The sequence below is a fragment of the Strongylocentrotus purpuratus genome, unplaced genomic scaffold, assembly GCF_000002235.5.
Source record: "Strongylocentrotus purpuratus isolate Spur 01 unplaced genomic scaffold, Spur_5.0 spur5_scaffold_13, whole genome shotgun sequence".
Taxonomy (NCBI): Eukaryota; Metazoa; Echinodermata; class Echinoidea; order Camarodonta; family Strongylocentrotidae; genus Strongylocentrotus; species Strongylocentrotus purpuratus.
Genome location: NW_022145598.1, coordinates 30,684,893 through 30,709,892, shown reverse-complemented (window position 1 = coordinate 30,709,892; position 25,000 = coordinate 30,684,893). Strand labels below are relative to the sequence as shown.

Below are 25,000 nucleotides of genomic sequence, written 5' to 3'. Positions count from 1 at the left end.
ACCAAGTGAAAAAAGTGACAGAATGAATCCATGTCTTCTTGATATTTCACAAATGAACAATTCTCACTTGAATATTTATTGCTGTCTTTGACAAAACGCACATGACTGTACATGTACTAGTGTACAAAACACTGCTGTTCACAACACAGAATATTTTTGACATCTTTGTCAAAAGTACTACTATTGTATAAGCCTGAAAAGAAGAAAAAAAAACCGTTACCTCCTAAGGATAGTCCACCCTGATATTAGGTTTTGTTATCAAATGTACATGCTTTTTTTGCTTTAACGCAGAAAATAAGGAAAAAAGAATAATGTAAGTTTTAGACAATTCTGATAGAGAGAGATGTTAATGACTCTTAATATTGGTGATTGCTCATACATATTTGCCATGTAAGGACTGACCGACTATAGTGGAAACAAGCCCCAAGAATCGTTCAGATATGGCGAGGCAAAAGCGCTACATTTTTATAATGATGCAAAGTCTAAATTTGCTTCACATTTCGGCATCTTATCATACAGAGCTCGGTTGCGGCCTGCCGGACAATAATTGTTGCACACATTTGCCATTCATGTACATGTAAGAAAATGGTGGCAGGTATTTTTGCTGCATCATTGAATGAGCTTTTGATGTTAGTGAAATGTAGACCTTCACGGTTTCGGTGATTTAGTTTGCCTGCCCCATTCCTGGCAACTTGTTAATGCTCATGGGAATCATGACAATGATGTTTATTTTAAATATTTACATCCTTTGTTTTGTTTGATTTTTTCTTCTTTGTAATTCTTTTGTATACATTTTGTTTTGCCAAATAAAATAATAATATATTAATTCAAACCCCCACATAGTTTAGTTCAAGCAATTGAATTTAGAGCCCTTCCTCCCATTTTCAACAATTACATCTATGAAATTGACATTCTGAGTATTGATCTCACTTAGAATTACAATTTTTTATTTCCTCGTAAATATATTATGGAGCTCAAAATCAGCAACATATACATGTAAACATTGACAAATCAACATTATCCGACTTAGAAATATCTTTATTTCTAATTCACAAGATAAGTTCACACACAAATAAATTTGGTTAGATCAAAAAATATTCTACAATAAACACACCATGTTAACACTCTTTTAGGAGGGATGTGTTGCAATGCATGTACACATTTTGGATTAAAATTACCATTTAAATCTCGTTCAGAAATGGCATGATTTCACATTAGAGTAATAAACTTCCCCTTTCTCTTTTTTTTTGTCTCAGTGAATATGCTGCAGCATGCTTTATTACCATTCATTCAGTCTTTAAAAACAAAAACAAATGCTGTTTACCCTTTCATATGCAAATTAAAAAAACTTCATGAATAATACAGAAAAGAAGACACAAGTACATAGACTAAAAACAGTTCAGAATTGAACTATATTGGTCGAGTGAGACCAGACTTGTCATGTAGTGGGGAAATAAATAAACTTTCATTCTTGTGAACTGATAAATAACTGAAATTTTGTCAAAAATGTATTTTTCTACATTAGTCTGAATGAGCATGCCTTACACTGTAAACACAGTCGATCTGGCGCTGCTCAGTGGCTGCCGGGCTCACGATCAATTGGGCAAAAAGAATTTCCGTTTCGGTTTAATAAAATTTGGAGTGGACTATTAGGCTATTATTATTATTATTATTATTATTATTATTATTAGTGACCACCTGTCTACAAGGACCACATTTTTTGTTTCCATTGAAAATGGTTTCGTATTGAAACATGTACTAAAGAAAACTGTCTACAAAGACCACCCGTCTACAAAGAACACTTTTTGTGTTTCCCTTGGGCGGTCACTATAGACAGGCTTGACTGTAATATGTACATTTAGATGTGTGATATATTTCATCACTTCATCACATGTTGCTGTAATTTCTGGAATACAACTTGAACAAAAAAATCTATAATGCGTGACAACAATCTGTATTTTGACTTAATTCTATCCAGTCTCAAAAACTAAGAATCAATTTTAGAAATGATACAATCAGTAGGATTCTCATGAAACAACACCTATAAAGTTGTGAGTGTGACGTCATCAAAAATCTATTTTTGGAATTCCTCAATATAAAAAATAATGTCCAAAGTTGAAAACCAATTGAATAGGTTAAGTATTGGCTGAGATATGACCATCTGAATAAATAGATTTTCTATGGGAACTCAGTGTTATATTGCTCTGGCTCGTAATGTTATGAGAAATTCCCAAAATAGATTTTTATGATGTCACAGCTTCGGTACTTTGATAGGTTTTGAGCAGGGGGTGATGCTTCATATTCTTCACTGCACTTGAACTTAATAGAAAGGATATAAAACAAGTCAATACAAAGATTACAATAATACAAAATAGGCAAGAAATAAAGCAGTACCATGAAAGAAAATAGACTTACTATTTCACAAGGAATCCTATTGTACGCTCTGAATACAATGCACAATATACATTGTACACATATATGTACATGTATAAAGTTTTCAATTATTCCTAAGTTCATTTGATTTAATATCACTGTAGTTGCAATAGAATTAAGTCATTTCATACTTCAGGAAAGAAAAAAAAGTGTAATTATAATTATTGGGGGTTCTTGTTTAACGCTCAATGTCTTTCAGCTTAGACCTTCCTGGCACTCCACAAATATGATCCCGGCTTTAGCACGGCTGCCATTTCAAGGAATCAATTCCATAAATAATTGAAATAGAAATTTTTAATTGACATCGACAAACAAAAAGTGAAATACCAGAATTGTTTTCTTTCAGTTTAGAATCAAAATTCCTACACATCAAATGTCTAACAAAATTGTTAGCAAATACTTATCAAATTCAGGAGAACACATGGACAGAACAGGTTCACGATGATATAAAAATAAAAACAATCAGGTTCAACCGAGGCAAAACAAATCAAATATTTAGCAGAAGAGAATTGTGTAGAGCTATGCAAGAGCATAGCAGCAAGCATTACTTCCAAAACAAACATTTTTTTTTCTCTATTTTTTTCGTTTCACATTTCCTCCAAACTCTACATTTATTCAATTGAGACATTACCGGTAAATACATTTTTTCTTCTAATTCAACTTGTAGCAAGTTCCTACATCCTGGTTGACAAATCATATAAAAAGGTTCTATTTTATTTTTGTACATATTCACATTTTCTTGTTTTACTTTTATAATCATAACAATCCTCGTCTTTAAAAAAACAATCATGTCAACCTTGTAATACTTTAAGTTTAAATCTCAATCCATGTGTACTAATGCCCATGAACTGCATTCATGCAATCTTTCTTAAAGTACAAGTCCACTCCAAGTTTTTTTTTTACTTTCAATAGAAGCAGAAAAATAAAAAAAAACCAATCAAAAAAAGTTTGAGCAAAATCGGATAACCAATAAGAAAGTTATGAATTTTTGAAAAAGTATGTAAAACTATGAAACAATGAAAATCACTACACAAATTGCCAATTTGGTTATCAGTTTGTGACGTCATGTCCTCACTATTTATCGATTGCTTTATATAGTTTAATCCCATTAAGTTCCCTTTTTATCCCCCGAAACTTGATTCCACCATACCTTTGCCCAGGTTATATGATTTGTATCATATTGTGTGCATGACTTTTCACAAATTTGTTTATGAACTTTGAAGAATTGATACTATTTTCTGAACATTGTATATTCATAATTACTGATTTTTATATAAATACATTTGTCATGATTGAATTGGAAAAGAAATTACTCTATGAGTGCATCCACACAAAAACATATTACTGTCAATCTAACTTGGATGCTGGTGTGAAGAAAAAAGATTCTTAGGGGGAAAATAGGAAATTTATATTATCAATATAAAGAAAACAATTAGTGGATATTGAGGACGTGATGTCACAGACTGATAGGTAAGTTCCCAATTTGTCTTGTGCTTTTCATTGTTCCATAGTTTTACATACTTTTTCAAAAATTCATAACTTTCTTATGAGTTATTTTGCTCAAACCTTTTTTGATTGGTTTGTCAGATTTGTTTGCTTCTATTGAAAGTAAGTTATTTTTGGAGTGGACTTGTCCTTCAATGACTTAATTTAATCTGCTCTCTCTCCTTGTGGAGCATACATTACGAACAAAAGGCACTTGGTACATAAAGATCATGGTAAATTCACTACATGCAAATGACAGGCTCAAATCACTATGTATCCATTCATATTCAGGTAAAAATTACATTTATAGCTGGACGATGTCCTTAGCTTTCTATTAATCCAGCTTCAGGATTACCACTTTTTCAAAACAATTTACATTGTAACCATGTCATCTTTGTGAAACTAAATTATTCATGTGACACTTGGCCTTTCTAGTATTAATACAGAGGCAAACAAAGTTACACAATTATGTTTTTCAGATGTCTTAGCAATGCATATGCTGGATTCTTATCAATAGGATATTCAAGTACATGGTCTTTGATTTAAAGAAAGCTCAACACTAAAAACAGGTACCTTGGGGCACATGGAGGCAGAGAAAAAAATACACGGGGGCTCGGGCGAAATAGCCCCCCGAAATTCCCAAAAGAGAACCCGAAAATCAGAAGAGAGCCCCTGTAAATATGCATAGAGTTCAATGCAAAACAAATTTTTGAGTGTTAATTTCATGCAGGCAAGCTTGAAAAGTAGCCCCCCTAAAATAAATATTAATTTTTTCTTGGGACGCATGGAGGTCCCCCAAATCCAAGCATATACCCCCATATTGTGAAATGTTGACACAACTCATGCATACAGACCGTACAAAAGTTAGATACGGACCCCCTCCCAAAAAATGTTTGTGTGGTGCCTTGTTTAAATTAGAATGTAGGTTTTGTCCATTGGTCCCAACCGGCAGTTCAGAGCAATTTGGTTTGCTAGTATCTTTGAAGTTCTAAGACTACATTTGCATTTATTTCAGACCAAACCAAGAGGATACCGTGATCTACAAGTAGACTAGAGCCACTAAAATGCTTTCACAAACACAACAGGGGAATTTCGGCTAAACAGCCCTTCCGTCGTGTTTAGGGAACGAACGCTATCATGGCCGCGTACAGTCGTGAAAATCAACAAGACAGAGAAAATTCTGGTTTGCGCATGCGCAGATTTTTTTTTAGCTCGCATTACCATCATCTTTGCCTTCCATTGCGTTTGCAAAAGCGCCCTATTTACGTGAAGACAGTAACCCAGGTCAAAATAGAGGTCTGCATCTAGCCACAACCCGACTGGAACAAATCATTCTAGTACCACAAGAGAGATCATCAATACACAGGAATAATTTGATTCATATTACGGATTAAGATGAACCCTCTGTTCTCCAGTGACTGAAGCGATGGTGTACAGCTAAGTCCAATTGTACACTCAATGGATTATGACTTTAAATTACATTTTAAATTAATGCCTCCTGCACCATCTCAGGTACTGAAGGAACGAAACGTAAAGTCCTCTAATAAAGTAAGACCGAATGTTGATTCAAAATTGAGTTGCAGGGTTTAAACAATCATGACTATTTCTATTCAATGATGTTTACTTTTATCTCATCCATATTTTTCATAAACTTTAATGACAAATTAAGAGTATCACATCACGTTTTCACAAATTTGCATTACCATCTACCTTTCTTTCTTTCCCATTTTGAGACAGAGTGTCTGATTGAGAGCCAATTCATACTAAATTTTGAGTTCTATCTATGACATTTAAAAAAAACACAAATGTACCTTAATATCAAACTGATAAGAATACAAAGATGATATCTTGACTCTTAACATGGAAGCATGTCATTGAATTTACATGTAGGTAATTTTTTTTTCATCACTCTTTTTCTTCTCACCGTAGGGTTCTAGTCAGAGGGCTTTTGGATATGCAGGGCAGAATCCATGTAAGAGACTCACTTTACCCCATTTTATAAGCCTCCAGAAGTATATCATGTGCAATAGTCAGGCAATTTAAATTGTATACACTCCTATAGGCTTATTCATAATCTTAGTCCATGGTGAAGGTTTTAACCAACCATGCGGTAGACCATGGGATAAATCAAACGGTGGTGAATTCAGGCTTATAATCTTTCTCTGTTGTGCGTCTGTTTCATCCAATTGCTAAAAGAATCTTCTCTTGAGGATGTCCAACGTAGGACCACACCAGTCGTTTCTCGGCATTCACCAATCACAAGCTACCCTGTGGCTTTCTGCATCGAAACAGGAAAATAGTTTGAGATGAGCGACATACAGAAAAGCCTCTTTCTTCAACGTCTACCCTGATGGCAGCGCTCTACAGCTGCTAATTGTCCATTCCTCTTTCAACTGCTGTCATCCGATGAACACTCGTCACTGTCGTCGTCTTCGTCTTTGGCGCCCTCATTGGCGTACTCATCGTCTGTGTTCTCTTCATCTTCCTCGACATCTCCGTCCCATTTGCGCTTTCTGGCTAGTCTCTTCTGTATAGTCGCCTCGCTGAGTGGCATCCTATGAGCTTCAACCAAGGGGTATATAAATTCTATGGCTTCGCTGATGTTGCCTACAGCTGGGGCTGTTATCAAGAAAAGGAAAAAATAAAATACTAGATTACATTAGATGTGTTGGGAAAAAAAAAGTTACAAGGTGCCAAATGTTATCATTGAGTTATAGACACTACGGGGACAACTTATTGTCCTATGATATACTTCTACTTTTAAAATCAAAATACAGCGTGTATAGAAAGAGGGAAATGAGACATAGAGGACACTATCTGCAAAGAACTGCTGGAAAGAAAGTATCCTCAATACCTTAAAGGGATCCGGTAACTTTGTCTCAGATTCTGAAACAAAATTTTGGATTTAGCTCATGATGCAATGATAATTATAAACCTTTAGGTAAGTCAGGAACCCCATGATTTTTACAAGCCGATCGCCTGTCTGATTATCAAGATATTTATGATTGGAATTACAAATTTTGAAAACCGTTCGCCTGACGGTTTTCATAACACTACAGTCTATTGGGGAAAACGAGTATGGTAAAACCGGTCACTCAAAGATTTTTACTTTTTTGAGGCACTTCTTGATCATTTTGAAGCGCAATTTTTTAGGGCTTCAATATTTCACCATATCACAGACACTGATAACACGTAGGGCCGTGTATCTCAGATTTAACATTGTTAAACGATCCCTTTAAGATAAGAGAAAGACCAACATATCAGACAGGAGGAGAGTGGAGAGTTATATAGGGAAACATGATCACCTCATCACCAAAAAAAAAGACTGCCGAAGTGATTTGGGCATGTAACTAGATGGAAGAATAGCTAGGCAAACATCACCTTGCGAGGAGGAACCAATGGAAGAAGAAAGAGAGGCAGACCAACTAGGATATGGACTGATAACATCAAGCAGTGGATGGGAATGCCGTTTGAGCAGCTACAGTATATGTGTAACTAGAACAGCTGAAAACAGAAACCTGTGTGGAGAACCTATGTCTCAACGGCCATTTCTTGGCCGCCCCAAAGAGCCTCTAAGCTACGGGACATTGAAAGATCTTGGCCCCGTTGCACAAAACTTACCACTGATCGTAACTTTGCCATCAATGGTAACTACCATGGAAACCTTGAATTTAATTGGCTGTTGAGCCCTGTTACCATGGTAGTTGCCATTGATGGCAAAGTTACCATCAATGGTAAGTTTTATGCAATGGGCCCCGATTGTCTTAGAAGTCTGCTTACCTGTGACTGTGATGCTACCTGTAGAGAAGATCTTAAGAGTTGCCCTGGGTTGGTAGAGCTTGTAGGTGACAGCAGGATGGAGCTCAGGCTCGTAACTAGATCGAGAATGGAATAAAGTAAGATTTCAAATTCTTGCCAGGACTGGGTTGGGAGAGGGGACGCCCATATTGTCAGATTGTCAAAATAAAATTGTTATTTTAGAGTTGACCCTTACTGTACTGGCGGAGGGAAGGTGTCCCCCTCAGCGAATTTCAATGTTGGTCGCGCATTGTCACTTTCCACAGCAATTCATAATAAAATTGGGTTCTTTCAGACTTGACGCTCCACAATTAATTTGCCTGGTTTAAGAATAAACTGTTCTCTTCCATTTTTCTGAAAATGATTCAACTTCTAATTGACCATTTTTTGTCATAAAAATGAGTATTTTGATTGCCATTGGAGTCAAAATAATACAAAACACACACATATTGCCCCCCTCCCAACAAACAAAAAAGTTAAAATCATGTGTATTCAACTGACATACAGTACATGTCAAAGGAAAGTGAGGAAGTTCTATTTTCACAGATAATTGACATTTTTTAATGGAACTACACTTCAATGTTGGTGAGTAAGCATACATACATGTAGATTGGCTTAACCAGACAGGCCACTCCCTTTCGTGAGAAAACAGGAACCTACCTTGCACTATTTTGATGTTTTTCAGAGAAATCCCTGATTCGTATAGCAAACGGCATCGAGCACGTTCCTAAAACGTTTACAACCTTGTACTTTGAAAGCCGAACCTGAAAGAAAAAGGACAGGAAAATAAATGGTATTTACAATACATGTACAGTACATGTATATGTGAAGTACCTAAGTGAAGAATGGTGGGGTACAAAGCAGGATAAGGCAACAAACTTTGGAGCTCATGGTTCGCTGTTCAAGTCCGACCACAGCAATAATGTCCTTTGGCAAGACCTTTATCTACATTTGCCACACTCAACCCAGGTGATGTAAATGGGTACCTGGCAGGAATTAATTCTAAAGCTGGGGTAATAATTGTGGAGCGCCAAGAGTGTCAAGTATGACAGACATGTGTGCTATACAAGGATCCAATATTACTATTGTTATTATTATTATTATTATTATTGAATATTGAATATACTGGACTAATTTGAGTGAACCAAAACAATCATGCAAGTTAAGGGAATGCAATGATTAATCCATGTAATACCCTTGTCGACTCACTTTCTTTCCAGATGTCCATCACACTTTATAATGTACAGACATGTACATGTACAGTACATGGGCAAACTATGTGTACAGTGTACAGATATCTATTCAGGATTGTTTTAAACATTCATGAGTCATGTACATTTAACCTTGTAGTGTGCTAATTCAATCTTCGGTGTGAAACAAGAGCTACAGCTGGAATCCTTTGTTATGGTTCCAGATAACAATTGAAATCCCACCTCTTTTCTTAGCATACATTCTTATTCAGAAGTTTGATTGCTTGGTAATAATTGTAGTTTATTGTAATTTTTATTTAAAGTATTTAGGTAAAGCTGTCTTTGGGATATACATGTAAATGTTACAGTTAATTTGTATTTCTAATTTAAGCAGTATCTTTTTTATGTCATGTTATATGATGTAATTCATGTAAAGCGCACTGATATGTCTTAGGACAGAATTTGCACTATGTAAGTGGTACATGTACGTATTATTATCATATGCACAGTAGAAAGTTGTTTTTAATGGATATGAACAACATTTTCACCATCATGTTACATGTCAGATTTAATCCAAATCACTATATGTATATCAGAAATCTGATCCAAATGTACAGATAGATGCTGACAGATTCATGTTAATATTCAATTTTTTTTTAGAGTTGTTACTTACATTAAAACCCAATTTCTGCAATGCCCTTGCACATCTCCTTGCATTCTTCTTAGCATGTTCTTCACTGTAAAGAAACAACAAAACAGTCATGATACAAACATTTTAAGACATTGATTAAAGCCAGCGGTTTAAAAAAGCAAAGCATCATTCAATTAACGTTCAAAATCCTTTCTTTCTTCCTCTCACATGTAATGTCACATGGTAGCATACTAACATCTGTTTAAGTGGGATTTTAAACAATTATCTGTGTTGATCTTTCTTTCTCTTTATTTATTTTTTATGGCACATGCTAAGGTCCATCCCATAAGAATTCTAAAAATCATCAAAATGGTTTCATTCATTCCTTTACATTAATTCCTCATCTCAATGGTGGGTTAATTTCCTTCCACTCTTTAAATAAATGCTTTGACAGGCATAATTTGTGAAGTGATCTCAAAGGAGATGAGGTACATATGAAGAAAAAAAAATACTGCTTATTTTTTTTTATTTATTTATTTATTTATTTATTTATTTTTATTTTTTATTATTTTTTTTTTGTATTTATTTATTTATTTATTATTATTTTATTTTATTATTATTATTATTATTATTTTTTTTTTGGGGGGGGGGGGGGGGGGGGGGTCGTGGTTAACACTAAAGCTCCTGGGTGATCTCGAGACAGCACTATACCCCTCGACCTTTCAGGGCACAGTACAGTTTCCAGATCACCTTGGGCAATAGTTTCAACCATGCCAAATAGTTTTAACCATGCCCCTCTAAGGAGCCAATATTTGTATAGTATTTACCTATCATTGCCTGTGATGGTGATTTTGCCTGAAGACCAGATGGTAGCAGTTGCGGACGGACGGCGGAACCTCATGTTTACTTTCTGTAATAACCAAAGAGATTGTGTTATTGTACAACAACAAAATAAAGAAACAAACAAACAATACTTGATAACTTTATGCTTTTTAAAAACATTTAGTAGGTGTACAGTAGGTTGCAAATATCAGTAGAATTATATACATTTTATAAGTGCTTTTACATGTAAGAATAACAGGCATTTGGGTCCTGCAATGAGTCTGGATTCTACTAGACTTTTGAAAGAGACAACGCAAGTTTTTTTAATTTGAAATAAAACCTTCATAAAACAATATTTTGTTTATATTGTAATAAGTTTTACAACCTCAATGAGACACTAAAATATGCACTGAGTACACCTGTACCATGCAATATCTGCTTATTGAATGTCAAATCACAGATTTTCATCAAACATAATTTGGATAACAAGATCAATACAGTTTAGTAATAGGGTGTCTGATCGCGCACCCGATGTTGTGTGCTAAAATTCTTCCCATAGAGATTACACGCATCCCTATGCAGCCTACGTGCATTGCGCGACCATGCAAAAAAAGTCAATTTTTTTTTTCAATTCGAGATTCAAACCTTTATCTGTTGTGATCCTGAAGGTGATACTCAATAAATCAGGTGTCATATGAAAGAGCAGGTGAATTCCAATATTTCCAATATTTCCAAAGGGGCGTAGCCCCCGAAATTCTAAAAATATCTTGGTCAAAACAGCAATTTAAACATTGTGTCCTGGCTAACTCTGAGGTTTGTCACTTTTGAGATATGACGCCCCGATCGATAAGTAGTCCCAGTCCTAAGGAACAATTTTATGTGCTTATATTTTCGCTAGCCCCCAGGGATCACAACTGATAACAGTTTAAAAATACCCTTCTCGCTATTTGGTGGATCAGCTAATTAGGGGGCGTGCGCTCCGCTCAGTCCAAACCATGGTTACATCGCGTAACATCTCCGCGTACGAACGAAACCCCAAATTCAATTACACATTATAGTGAATGAAAGTATGGGTGGCCGTTCGCGGCATAGAACCCGGAAGTGAATACACGTTGTAGTCAATGGCAATATCGCGGAGACAACGCACGTTGTTTCCGGGTCATTCCATGTCAAATCACCCAAAAAATCTGAAAATCTTAACCCGACCATTTTTGATTTTGATGAAACTTAGTATACTTGTTAAGTGTGATCTCACAGCACCAAATCCAAAATTTTAGGTCAATCGGGTGAGGGGTTTGGGAGATACGGCCCACCAAATTTTGAGATTTTTCAAAAATGGGGGTGGCGGGCCTACCTTTGAACCCTTGTATCTCGGGACCTAATGGGTCATTCTTCACAAAATTTGTATTGTTTTAAAGGGTATTCAATAAGGATTCCAAATCTGCCGCCATTTTGAAGTTTCGTACATGTTGGGGTACTTTGACCTCTTGACCTCAGATTTGACCTTGAAATTGACCTTGTGGATCACGTAACTTTGACAACATTTTTTATGAAATGTAATCTCTGACATGTTCACTAAAACATATTAAAGTTTCAGAGATATAATATTTTTTGTTTTGGAGTAATAAGGATTGAAAGTATCCATGCTCACAGATATTCACAATAAACCCTATTATACTGTATACAATACATGCAATATGCACAGTACAACATACATCTTCCACATGTTTTTTGTTTTAGTCACATCCATCCTAAATGTCAGCAGTACTTGAATAGAAATAAAATGACAAGTTCATATAGGCCTAAAGGGTTAACAAGATGTATGGCTTTAGACCTCTGAGTCGGTTCTAGGATAATTACCCCCTGGAAAATTCACCCCCTGAAAACTACCCTCTAAGGACAATTACCCCAGAGGTCAATTACCCCCCCCCCCCCCCTATTCGTTAAAGTGGAAGTCCAAACTGATAGTAAGGTGGTTATAATCAAAGCAGATTTATTTTTGGGGGTATATTATTCTTGAGGGGTAATTTCCCGGGGGGGGGGGGGGGGGGGGGGTAATTGTCCTAGGGGGAAATTGTCCGGGTGTTGATTGTCCTCGGGGGGGGGGGGGACAGATTGTCCTAGGAGGTAATTTTCTGAGGGGTAATAATCCTCTGGGTGTGATAGTCCTTGGGGGGGTAATTGTCCTCAGGGGGGGGGGGGGGGAATTTCCTGAGGGTTAATTTTCCAGGGGGGTAATTATCCTAGAACCGACTCAGAGGCCTAAAGCCATACATCCTGTTAACCCTTTAGGCCTACATGTACATGTATATGAACTTGTCATTTTATTTCTATTCAAGTACTACTGACATTTAGGATGGATATGCCTAAAACAAAAAAGCATGTGGAAGATGTATGTTGTACTGTGCATATTGCATGTATTGTATACATTATAATAGGGTGTATTGTGAATATCTGTGAGGATGAATACTTTCAATCCTTATTGCTCCTAAACAAAAAATATTATATCTCTGAAACTTTTACATGTTTTAGTGTACATGTCAAAGATTACATTTCATGAAAAATGTTGTCAAAATTACGTGATCCACAAGGTTAATTTCAAGGTCAAACCTGAGGTCAAGAGGTCAAAGTACCCCAACATGTACGAATCTTCAAAATGGCGGCAGAATTGGAATCCTTATTGAATACCCTTTCCGACAATACAAATTTTGTGAAGATTGACCCATTAGGTCCCGAGATACAAGGGTTCAAAGGTAGGCCCACCACCCCCATTTTTGAAAAAATCTCAAAATTTTGTGGGCCGTATCTCCCAAACCCCTCACCCGATTGACCTAAAATTTTGGATTTGGTGCTGTGAGATCACACTCAACAAGTACACTAAGTTTCATCAAAATCAAAAATGGTCGGGTTAAAACCATTGGGTGATTTGACATGGAATGACCCTTCCGCGATATTGCCATTGACTACAACGTGTATTCACTGTCTCCGCGATATTGCCATTGACTACAACGTGTATTCACTTCCGGGTTCTATGCCGCGAACGGCCACCCATACTAGTCAATGGATCATATCGCGGAGACAGCGTGGCTCAAGCTGCAAGTCGCGCATTGGCTTAGCAACATGCGTACTATATGCATACGCTTGCATATCGAGCGATACAGCTGTTTGTCTGAATTTAGCAAAACAACATCACTCTGCGTTGACGTCTTTTTCGTCGATTTTGACCAAAATGATATGAATATACCAGCGTTTTGGAGGGGCTGTAACTTTTGATAGAAACATCGGTGAGACATGAAATTTGAAATGTATTATTCTGATAACATTTTTTATTCAAATATCAAACAAAAATGGTGAAAAACGATCCCAAATTGAAAATTGAAAAATCGTTCAGACACCCTATTAGTAATGAAAGCACAATTTCTTATTTCTCCATCTTTAAATAAAAAAAGAAAGAAGTGAATTCCATCTTACCCCATATTCTCTCCTGTATTCCACATTGGAACCATACTGCCCTATCCTCCGTAGATTTAGATGGCATCTCACACCAAAAGCACACACAACGTTATTGATATAAATGTCTACACTTGGTTCATTTGTATTTGAATCCTCCTTCCCTTGCTCCTCCTCCTCCACCTCTTCCTTCTTTACATGCACATCCAATGCTCCTTTATCACCCAGGCCTGTGTCTTTTAGTCCTTCCAGCTTCACACCTTCTTTTGTGTCCTCATCATCGACACGCCGGATGGAGGTATCTCGGTAAAATGTTGCAGGTTTAGGTGGATCTTCCGACACATTCTCCTTTTTTATAGTCGCTGCGTTCATGACTGAGGGATTGATGAGCTGGGGCTGGGTGGCAAAAGTGAATGAATTCATCGTTTTCCCTGCCGCTCTATGCCTCTCAAACCGTCAGTGGAAAAGCGACTGTGTTGATTCGTTTTGGTGCTTCTTGCTTTTGACAGATGCAGACTTCTTTTCACAATTTGGGCGCAATGCCAAGGGGCTCCATGTTGGGCTTGATGCAAGTTGAGTGCAGACTGCTGTAATCATGAGGGGGAAAAAAAGATACAACAAATATATCAATACAAAGTCTATAAAAATAGAACATTTTTTAAATCAAAAGTAGACTGTGAACTTTTATGAAGTAGTACAGTACAATAAGTCAAAACATTTCATGAGAAATCTGTTTAGAGCAAGGGATGGGGTTTCAGGCCTCTTAAAGCCCTGCTGTACTACTTGTAACTACAGTACTTGCTCCCTCTATATAGAAAACAATGCCTAATCAGTGACCATTGGTCCCCCATGATTCTCTTTTTCTTGTGTTAATTGAGAGCTGAGTTGATGAGATAAGCACCTGCCAGTGACCATGCAAGGAGGTCTATTCCCTCCTGGCCGTCATAACTACAAGATCAACGACATCTCGACAATGTCGCTCAACTTGTCCGCTAAGTGTTTCACAAAACTGTCTTTGCAAATATGAGAGACAACTTCCGTGACAATTGCTTGTCACGACTCCAAACCTGCATCATATTTATTTAGAACGCCATCTTAAGGCAACTTTAAGTTAGTCTATGGGCAGCAAAAAATTAAAACCGAAATTTTATTTTCTTAAACTTATTACTTGATCTTCAAGCTCTCATTTCACTTATCACTTCTAATAGTGTTAATATTTGACCTTAGAAAAAACCTACAAACTGTTCTTAAAAGGTTTTAATGCATTAATGAGTAAATAAGACAAATATAATTTGTACATATTGTACTGTACATCAGTCTACCATAGAAACTTTTTTGTGAAGGGATTTCTCAAGAAATTTTCGATTTTCAAACCAAATCTTGATAAAAATCATATCACATAAACATTTGATATATAAATGTTAAAACTATGAGTCATAACGTTTATTTTTTAAATTTATTTTCATCAATTTTATATACTCCACTACCCATCCTCTTCAACTATAAGCTCAAGAAAGATTACCAACAGTCTGTTTCAAGACTACCAACAGTCCTTTTCAGGCTCTGGTCAACTTTGTAGTTAGAACCAAAAGGGTACACTTGTACCCCTACTAACCATGCACTTTGCACCGCACATAAATATTTGAGCCCAAGAAGTTTCGCTGTTTTATAGTGAGTAATACATGGAGAAGAAGAATAGTGAAACAAAAAGGAAAACAAAATTTAGAAGAGAGAACTGCCTATATAATCGTTTAGAATCTTCATGTATATGTTCTTTTTCTTATTGGTTTTTGGACAAAATTTTGAAGAAACGCGGTGGAGACGACTATACTTATTGGTGGACGTCGGAGGGCCTAGGCTCAGCATTAGGCTGAGTTGAGAAGCTTGACACAATGTACCGTGTCCGAGCTGGTCCTTGGGCGTCCTATATAGCCGATAGGCCTTTTGCTCGCCAGCCACCGAATTCTTCAACATAAACGGTTTAACTATTAAAAATCCAATTTATCAAAATCTAGATTATATATGAAGAAAAAAAACAACCTAATCTTAAAGGAAAAAAAATCCTAAGAGAAGAGGCCTAAATATTCACTTCTGAATGACAAAGGCCTATAAACTAAAACAATAACAACAGGACTACTGTACATGTTCACACACACTCAACAAAGAAAGATTACTGACAGCCCCTTTCACATATTTGTCACTGATAATGGACATGGTTTTGTGAAGCAGTTTATCCACTTCCTGACATCTCCATAGGTCGCTGACAAAGATACAATTATGACTGTCATCAGTAGGGGCGCTGGTCCGAGAATGAGGATCGTCCTCATAAACAAGGATATCCTCATAAACGAGGACAAAATGCGTCCTCAAAAATAAGGGTTGTCTGCATTTTCGAGAACGTTTTTTTTCATCGGCACTCTGGGGGTTTCATGTTACAGAACCGCCCGCTGGCGATGCCAAAAATGGATTCCCTGGGGGAAAATAACCCTAGTTCACCGTCTACTTTTATGGGTTGTCCGTCTTCCCAAGGATTTATTGCTTAAAATGTGAATGTCTCTGTACAATGTCAATGTAAAATGCATCAAGAAAATCATTGCAGAATCTGTTTTTTGCATCGCCAATGTGCCGATCAAAAATATGAAACGTCTGCAAAATGCAGACGGTCCTTATTTTTGAGGATGCATCGGTCCGTGTTTCTCGAAGACAATCCTCGTTTGTGAAGACGATCCTTATTCTCGGACCAGCGCCCCTACTGCAGTTGGTTTCTTGAAACAACCCCCAGGGCCCAGGTTACACCAACCCCAGAAAGCTCCGACACTTATGAATCGTCGTTGGAGCTCCCTGGAGTTAAGGTTGTATGGAAACAGAACCAGAGAACAGGGAAAAAAAATCAAAGTGAAAGAGTCAAAGACAAGTCAAACTTCAAAGACTACTGCATGCACAATCAGATTCAGAACATTACAAAGACACGCAATACAGTTGTTACTTTAGTGTGTGATGTTATCCTGACCTCCCTAAATTTTGCCTAGATAGCCTTGAATTTGAAATAAGCGTGAGGTCAACTCACGACAATCAACATGGCCTGGTCAGTGATTTGTGGTAGGCCTACCGCCCTGCGGCTACGCCTAATCTAGAGTAGTGGCTCTGGTCTGCGGCTGATCGGCGGGAACTGCTGATTCTATTTTTATTGGAATACTCACAGAATACTTCAATACCCTCAATAAAGAGTCCATATACTTACTTATTAAATAGAAGTCACAAATAACCTAACTGACCCACAGCGTGGTCAGCATTGACCACGTTTCGAAATGCTTCGAGTTCCCCGGTTTGCGGGCACGCATTACCGGTTTGCGGCACGCGTACGTCACAAAGCTTTATGCGCTACGTCACGATGAAAGCATGTACCAAATTACTACGGGTAACCCAAATTCTCATGTTTATCTGTTGCTACGGTAAATTTGTCAAGTTTTAAACAATTTCACCTTTTCCTCGAATGGATCATCCCATCCGGGGGTAAGTACTACTAGAAACTATCGTGTCATAGCGGGTACACACATCAGCACACATACCATCATACACGATCCCGCATGTTATGTGTGTATTAACACCCCCCGCCGCAAACCAGAAAAAAAAAGTAATTACGTGCCGGTTTGCGGCCACCCCATGCAACTGGCCATGCGGTGGCACAATCAAAATATCTGCGATAGGAGACAGACCACAGCCATCATACTTCCACAAAAACATCAAATTTCACCTCCAATCGGACAAATATCGGACAAATAGAGCTACAATATTGATCTAGTCATGCCTCGATCTCTTAACTTAAAAGTTAGCACCTGCTGGAATTTTCATCGGCGACTGGTGCCGTAGATTTCCGACATCGCTGACGGATACTCCGTACCGACAGGAGCACCTGCTACGGACGTTTTCGGCAAAGCAGAACTTACCGTGGAATCCACGGTAGGTTTCAATGATTATTATCGAGTCATATTCATTTTATTTTTAAAACAAATACCCCTGGCCGCAAACCGGGCGATGCCGCAAACCGGAGACTCTAGGCCTACTCTAGATCTACGGGAAATTAAATAATACAAACTGGCATTTGTCCATCTTCTCCTGTAAAGGTGGTTAGTGGAGCCAGACGTAGTCTCAATAAAACAACCATCGAGATCAGAGGCTGAAGCTTTAGCCTAAAGTTTACTTATTTATTTTACTTTTTTTACTTTTTTCCGTCTAAGTTAGAGTCTAGCTAGACATGCCGGTCTGCAACAACAACGTTGACCGGATATGTCATGTATTGTACCGGGGTACACCAGGGGTGATTCACATTGCGGTTCCGCTGGCAGAAGTGCTGGAGCAGGCATGCAATTGTATAAATACTGCTAATCCACTAACAATATCATCAGAAAATTGGGTCTCCACAATTTATAATTCCTGAAATTAAGAAATTCTCGACATTGTTCCAGCAGATCATAATAAAAGGTGAAAGAAAGTAGTATTTTCCAACTTTACTCGAGCGTCGAATTATACTTACACTGTAGCTCTTCCATCCACGTACGGCACAGTAAGTAATGGACCAATGAGAGCTTTCGTACCTTAGTAGACTATTGTACTATAGTATAATTTTCTTTTGGTCAAAATTCAGTGAACAAAGATAAGAATTCAATCTCATATTTAGCAGTCAGACTTCATTATGATGTTTATTTCTCCCATTATAGATAAAATGTACTAATATAAAAATTAAAAAAAATATTCATTCATTTTATAGATATAATGAGTGTTTTTGTTCTGTCCAATGAGGATCTGTGTATTATTGGAAGTTGGACCCGGTGTGACCGCGTAGAATGTAACCCGCACCGATCGTCCGACTATTAGAGATCGATCGAGAGCGGACGATCGGTGCGGATTTTATCCGCGCAGAATGTCCGTGTCGGACATTCCGTGCGCGCCTCAAATGTCTGACGGACAATCTGTGCTGAAGAGGTCTCGCACCAATAGTCCGCCTGCCGCACCGAATGTCCGTACTCTAGTCCACACGTATACATAGTCAAAACAAACAGGGATATACTCTCATATCCCTGATACAGATATAATTATACTTAATGAATGAAACGACTGGATAACCCATATTCAGCTTAACCAGCTAGCTAGGGATGAAACTACAGGCAGTGGCGCATCTAGTAGGGGGATGGGGGGGGGGGGGGGGGGGGGGGGGGTGGTGCAAATTGTTAACATTTCGAGGGCCAAACAAAAAAGGTGCTCAGTACCCCCCAAGATCGCGGAGAAAGGCCTTTAATTGCCTCTGCCTTTTCCCCTCCCTTTATCTTTCTTTTCTTTTTCTTTCCCATTTCGTCATTCTCTCTTATTTTGTAATGGGGGGGGGGGGGGGGGGGGGGGGGGGGTGACAGCTGGTAGCCAAGACCCTTTCGGCCCTTAATGATGTGCTTCTTCCCCCCCTTTTTCCCCTTCTTTTTTCTTTCCCTTTCTCTCCTCTTTCTCTTTCCCTTTTTTCCTTCTCTCTCTCTCTCTCTCTCTCTCTTTTTTGCGGGGGGGGGGGGGGGGGGGTTGGGGGGGGGGGGGGGGGGTGGGGTGGGGGGGGAGGCCCTCCCGGCCCCATGGATCCGCGTCTGCCTTTAGGGGGTAGCTGCGCCTGTCGTCAGCTAGCTGAAAGTGTTAACAACTAAATGCACAGTGTTAGAACTAAAAGTGAACCAGGTAATCGCAGTGAGGCAAAGTGGTCTCGTGGATAAGCAACCGCCTAGTAAGTGGAAGGTATCGGGATCGATCCCCAGCTAGTGTATTTTGTTCTAAAGCCCAAAAGACAGATATTAAAATTTAATCATTTTTCCAATTTTGTGTGATAAATAATTATTGTTGGTGTTGTTGATGTATGGGAAAGGGTTCCAATGCACAATATGTCAATGGATTCCTCAAAAAAACTTGAAAAAGGCCTATGGTGAGGGGGAGCAGCTGAGTGTAGGAAAAAAAACTGTTAGGGAACCCCTTTGGGGTTTTTTTTTTTTGGGGGGGAGGTCGGTTTTTTTTTTTTTTTTTTTTTCTAAACATAAACATAACATAGCTGAGTGTAGGAAAAAGCTGTTAGGGAGCCCCTTTGGGAGGACTTTTTTTTTGGGGGGGGGGGGGGGGTCTTTTTTTTTTTCTTCTTTTTTCTTTTTTCTTGGAGGTCGTCAGCTAGCTGGCGGTGGCCGGTAACGTTAGCCCCAAAGCCATGTCCAATTTTTAAACTACATTCAAGAGTTCTTTATTGCCAGGTTAAACAAGTTTTTTACATTTTCAGTACTACTTTCTTCCTTTTATTCACTCTGTACACTCCCATGCTATCCTTTTCCAGTCTGTAAACAACTTTGCAACATGAATTTAATGATGGTAATGTTTTAGCTTTTAGCTTTTTTAGCTCGGGATTCTCGACGGGCGCGTGCAGGGTTGCTGAACTTGTCTCCTAGCTAACAACAATGGTTGGCATGGTAGCCACCTTGCATGCGCCCACCGACTTTACCGACTTTATCTTGCATTTCAACTTGTACTTAGGAGGTGGTTTTTTTTTTCTCGGTTTTTTGTGTGTTCTTTTCCTCTGAGCAGCAGCAGTGCAGCTGCCCTCCCACTACACCTTAATATACCATGTACTTTCTCCCTCTTTCCTTTCTTTTCTAACTCTCGCTTACCTTCCTCTAATTCACCTCCTTCTCTCCTTCTCTCTCCTTTTCTTCCTGTTACTCTCCTTTCTTTCCCCCTTCTTTCTTTTCACTTTCTCTATCTCTTTCTCTATCTCTTCCTTATGTCTTCTTCCATTTATCCTTATGTTTTATGTAATTCGTATTCCATGTATACATGTTATTCATTTCATACTTGTGTATTCTGTATGCATTTGAATATTTTGGTATGATTGTACTTATATTGTAAATTTGTTATAAGTTATGTAATGTTTATGCAAATGTTTGATTATGTATATGTATCACCTGGAAGGCAAGTATCTTCATTATTCGGAAGAAGACAATAAATGCTATACTCTATACTCTATACTCTACTTCTCATATGAAAGCACCCAAACTTCGCGAGGTGAAACAAAGGGTCTTTCAATTCAAGTCTATTCAAGCCCAACTGGCCTGCATACCCGAGCAGAATCATTTTGTGCTCGACAAAGACACACAGCCTTGGGTAAAGAGGTCCATTATTATTATTTTTTTTTAGTTATATTTTTTCATTGACAGTATACTATTAAATATCAGGAATATTGGATGCTCTGTTTCAAATAGAGTCCAGATTGCCGAGCAATGAATTATCTCATGCTTCTTGTCCAAAAACCATATCTAACTGGTTTTTAAAGGTACTATGTCCCATTTGCAGGCCAAAAAAAAATGAAAACGTTAAATTCCAACTGCATTTGAAAGATAATACTAATTTAAAACTTCCCTAAAAAAGGTGGGGCTTGAAAATGTCTTCAAGTGGGAAAATAACGACTATTAGTTGTCAAATCGACTTTAGGGCTATAGAGCTCAAAAATTAATAGTATTGATTTTCAGACACCGAATGGTCATCGTTTTATGCTGCGAAAAGATTCAATCAGTTTAATCTTGGCCATCACAAGAAGTGGGTTATTGATGTAGACAAATGCTCATATACCCTTTACAACTCTTTTCATGTATGTTACTACCAAAGAAGAAAAAAGCCAGTCAGTCACTCAATAGTGTCTGACAGTGAAGTCTAGCAAGTAAACGGGTTTCCTTGCATAATTTGAATATGAGGACACTGCTAACGTTTAAATTTCACAGATAGGACATACATGACATATTCATAATTCCTGCAAAGTTCTACAGCATTTGAGGTTGGCTGCAAAAGGGACATAGTACCTTTAAAACGACGGTATCATTTTAATTTCCATTTCCCAGCATTATTTTGAACTGTCTTGAACTGAAGTTGTTTTCCTTTCTTATATTTCGATACCATTACGTCATCAAAATAATGCGGTATTTGTTGCAATGTCAGGAATGCTATTTCTACCTCAGTCTTTGGAAATCCTCGCAATGACGAAAGTATTCACTCGATGAAGGGAGTATCCGTTCTTTTCTTCAATTCATTAATTGATGCCATGTTAGAAAGAGCTGAGTAGTTTGTTACGTAAATATTCAAATATAGCCGATGCGAGCTATTTAAAAACTGAATCGAATAGCCTGCATCTTTAATATGAATAACAATGAGCAGTGCCTAAATACAGCTGCACTGCATTTCTAAGTTAGCTTCAACGGAATGTTACTTTCAATGGCATGTTAGTTTGAATGCACCTGTTTCTAAACATAACAATCATTAAATCAGCATCAGAAAGTGTTAACAACGAAAAAGCGAAATTTATTTTTAATTTTTACAGATAACCAGATAGAATGATTTTAAAAAAAAATTATTGGCTGCCATCAAAGCTGAATCACGAGACATTCTCACACTTCCCATCCTCGATATTACACACACTGAGCTTAAATGTGCTAAACATTACTTTGATATGTATACAAAAATCATACTTTCCGTGCGCGTCTCAAATGTCTGACGGACAATCTGTGCGGAAGAGGTCTCGCACCAATAGTCCGCCTGCCGCACCGAATGTCCGTACTCTAGTCCACACGTATACATAGTCAATACAAGTATAATTATACTTAATGAATGAAACGACTGGATAACCCATATTCAGCTTTGACAGCTAGCTAGGGATGACACTACAGGTCTTCCCGGCGCGGATCCAGGGGTGGGGGGGGGGGGGGGGGGCGGCGAGAGGGCCTTGACCCCCCCCCCCAACCGCCAACAAAAAATGAAGAGAGAGAGAGAGAGAAGGTAAAGCGGAGAGTAAGGGAAAGGAAGAAATGGAAGAAGAAAAGAAAAGAGGAAAAGAAGGTGATCGGGGGCGAAAGGCCTTTGCCTCCCAGGCTGTTGCCCCCCCCCCCCCCCTAGCAAAAAGAAAGAGAGAAGGAAGAGAAGGTAAAGAAAAAAGGGAAAAGAGGAGATAAAAGGAAGGAAAGAAAAAAAAGGGGGATATCAGTTGCAGTTTTCCCGCGAACAAGTTGGGGATCGGGGGGGGGGGGCGGCAAATGGCCCTTGCCTCCCCCCTTCTACAGCAAACTTAAAAGAGAGAGAAATGAATAGAAGGAAAAGGGAAAGAAAAGAAAGGTACGGGAGATCAATTGTGTTTTTTCCCACCAACGCGGTGTGGATCGGGGGCGAAAGGCCTTCGCCTACCCTCCCCTGGCCCCTCAGCAAACAAAAAGAGAGAGAAAGAGAGAGATAAGGAGAGAAGAGGGAAAGGGAAAGAAGAGAGAAGAGGAAAGGAAGAAGAAAGGAAAAAGGGAAAAGAAGGAGATCGGGGGATCGAAAGGGCCTTGCCGCCCATGCTGTTGCCTCCCCCCCCCCCCCCGCAAAACAAGAGAGAAGGAAGGAAAGGGAAAGAAACCAAAGAGAAAAGAAAAGAAGGGATATCAGTTGCAATTTTCATGCACACAAGATGTGGATCCCGGAGAAAGGCCTTTGCCTCTGCCCCCCCCCCCCCCTCCCCGCCAAAAAAAAAAGAGAAAAGAAGGGAAAGGGAAAGAGGAGAGCTAAAATGGAACACAAAAGAGGAAAAGAAAAGAAAGGGTAAAAAGAAGCAGAGATCAGTTGCAATTAATCCCACCGACATCATGTGGATCGGGGGAGGGGGGCGAAAGGCCCCTGCCTCCCTCACCAAAACTTAAATGAGAGAGAGAGAGAAGTAGGGAATGGAAAGGGGAAAAAGAGGAAGAAGAAAGGTAGGGGTCAGTTGCAATTTTTCCCGATTTGTACCCCTCCCCCCCCCCACACCCTCTCAGCAAAGAGAGAGAGAGAGAGAGAGAGAGAGAAAGGGAAGGAGGAGAGAAAGGGACAGAAAACAAGAGGGAAGAAAAGAAAGGGGGAAAAGAATTAGGGAAGATCAGTTGCGATTTTCATTGGTTCTTCTATCATCATTGTACAACTTTCGTACAAATCGTATTGTACAAATGTATTTATATATTCATTTATTTATTCCTGTTTGATAACAAAATATGAATATAAACTCATAACAGCAACAAAATTAAATGCAGAAGGAAACTATCTTGCTGGCAGCAACAAAAGCGCAAAATGATCATGCGAAGGCTAAATTGGTTATGCGCAAATGGTCATTTTCGTCGACGACATAAATATACAAATTATTTCGTCAACTTAGTTAGCATCATAGCTATATATTTAAACGCAGGTGCGTAGCTAGGATCTTATTTTTAGGGAGGGCGGTATTGAGCAAGCGAATCACTTAAAGAGCGCGCGTGGGGGAGGGGATGGGTGAAAGGCCTCCCGCGCGAAACGCGGTAACTTAGACGTTTCATTAAATTATTATGAAAAGAAGACGATTTGTTGTACCGTTCTCGACTCTTAATCCTTGTCTGAATTCAGTTTCCCCATCCCACGCGCAGCGCGGGAGCTTCAACGTTTCATTAAATTATTAGAAAAAGAAACGATTCATTGTACCGACTATTGTCTGAATTTTCAAAAATGTTTCTTTGTCCGATAAAAAGTCACAGTTCGAAGGGGAAAATTGCTGGCCGACCGACATAACAAAAATTCCAACGACTTCAACCCCACACCCCCCCCCCCCCCCCCACTTTAGCGACGCCCCTGAATGTAGAGTGGCATGAGCGGGTAGGCACAGGGCGTGGTTCTAAACCTACAGAGACACTTCGATGAAGACATCCTTATTTCATGATTGCGTGTGTTGAACTGCCCTGGATTTACAACTTTCACCATGAACATGACAGACAAAGAAAGCGGACAAATATACAGTTCCTCAGGTAGACAAAGGAACATCCATTCACTGCTATTATGTAAAAAGGTGAATATGCATGTGACACCTGTTCTAACACATGTTTACATAATAGCAGTGAAGGGATGTTCCTTTGTCTACTTGAGGAACTGTATATTGTGTCCGCTTTCTTTGTCAGTCATATTCATAGTGTTTAAACCTCCAGGGTTTATTTTGCATATATAGGTATTTATCAAATATCATAGGTAGCAAATAAAGGATGACTAAAAGAGGAATGAAAACAAACAGATAGGAGAGGATGATCGAGCATAATGATGTGCACCAATCTATAATGACAATAATAACCGAGCCCGGCCAAAATATGGGGGGGGGGGGGGCTCA

General features: G+C 38.6%; 1 protein-coding gene across 1 annotated transcript; it reads right to left on the bottom strand.

Moving 5' to 3' along the window:
• Positions 1-5,834: 5,834 nt before the first annotated feature.
• On the bottom strand, positions 5,835-14,404 carry LOC115923107 (TATA box-binding protein-like protein 1). The gene is made up of 6 exons (XM_030983332.1): positions 13,831-14,404; positions 10,365-10,447; positions 9,580-9,643; positions 8,377-8,480; positions 7,699-7,793; positions 5,835-6,537 (listed from the first exon to the last, which is right to left on the bottom strand). The coding sequence occupies exons 1-6, from the start codon at positions 14,230-14,232 to the stop codon at positions 6,308-6,310; spliced, it is 978 nt and encodes a 325-aa protein (XP_030839192.1). The 5' UTR covers positions 14,233-14,404; the 3' UTR covers positions 5,835-6,307.
• Positions 14,405-25,000: the final 10,596 nt, after the last annotated feature.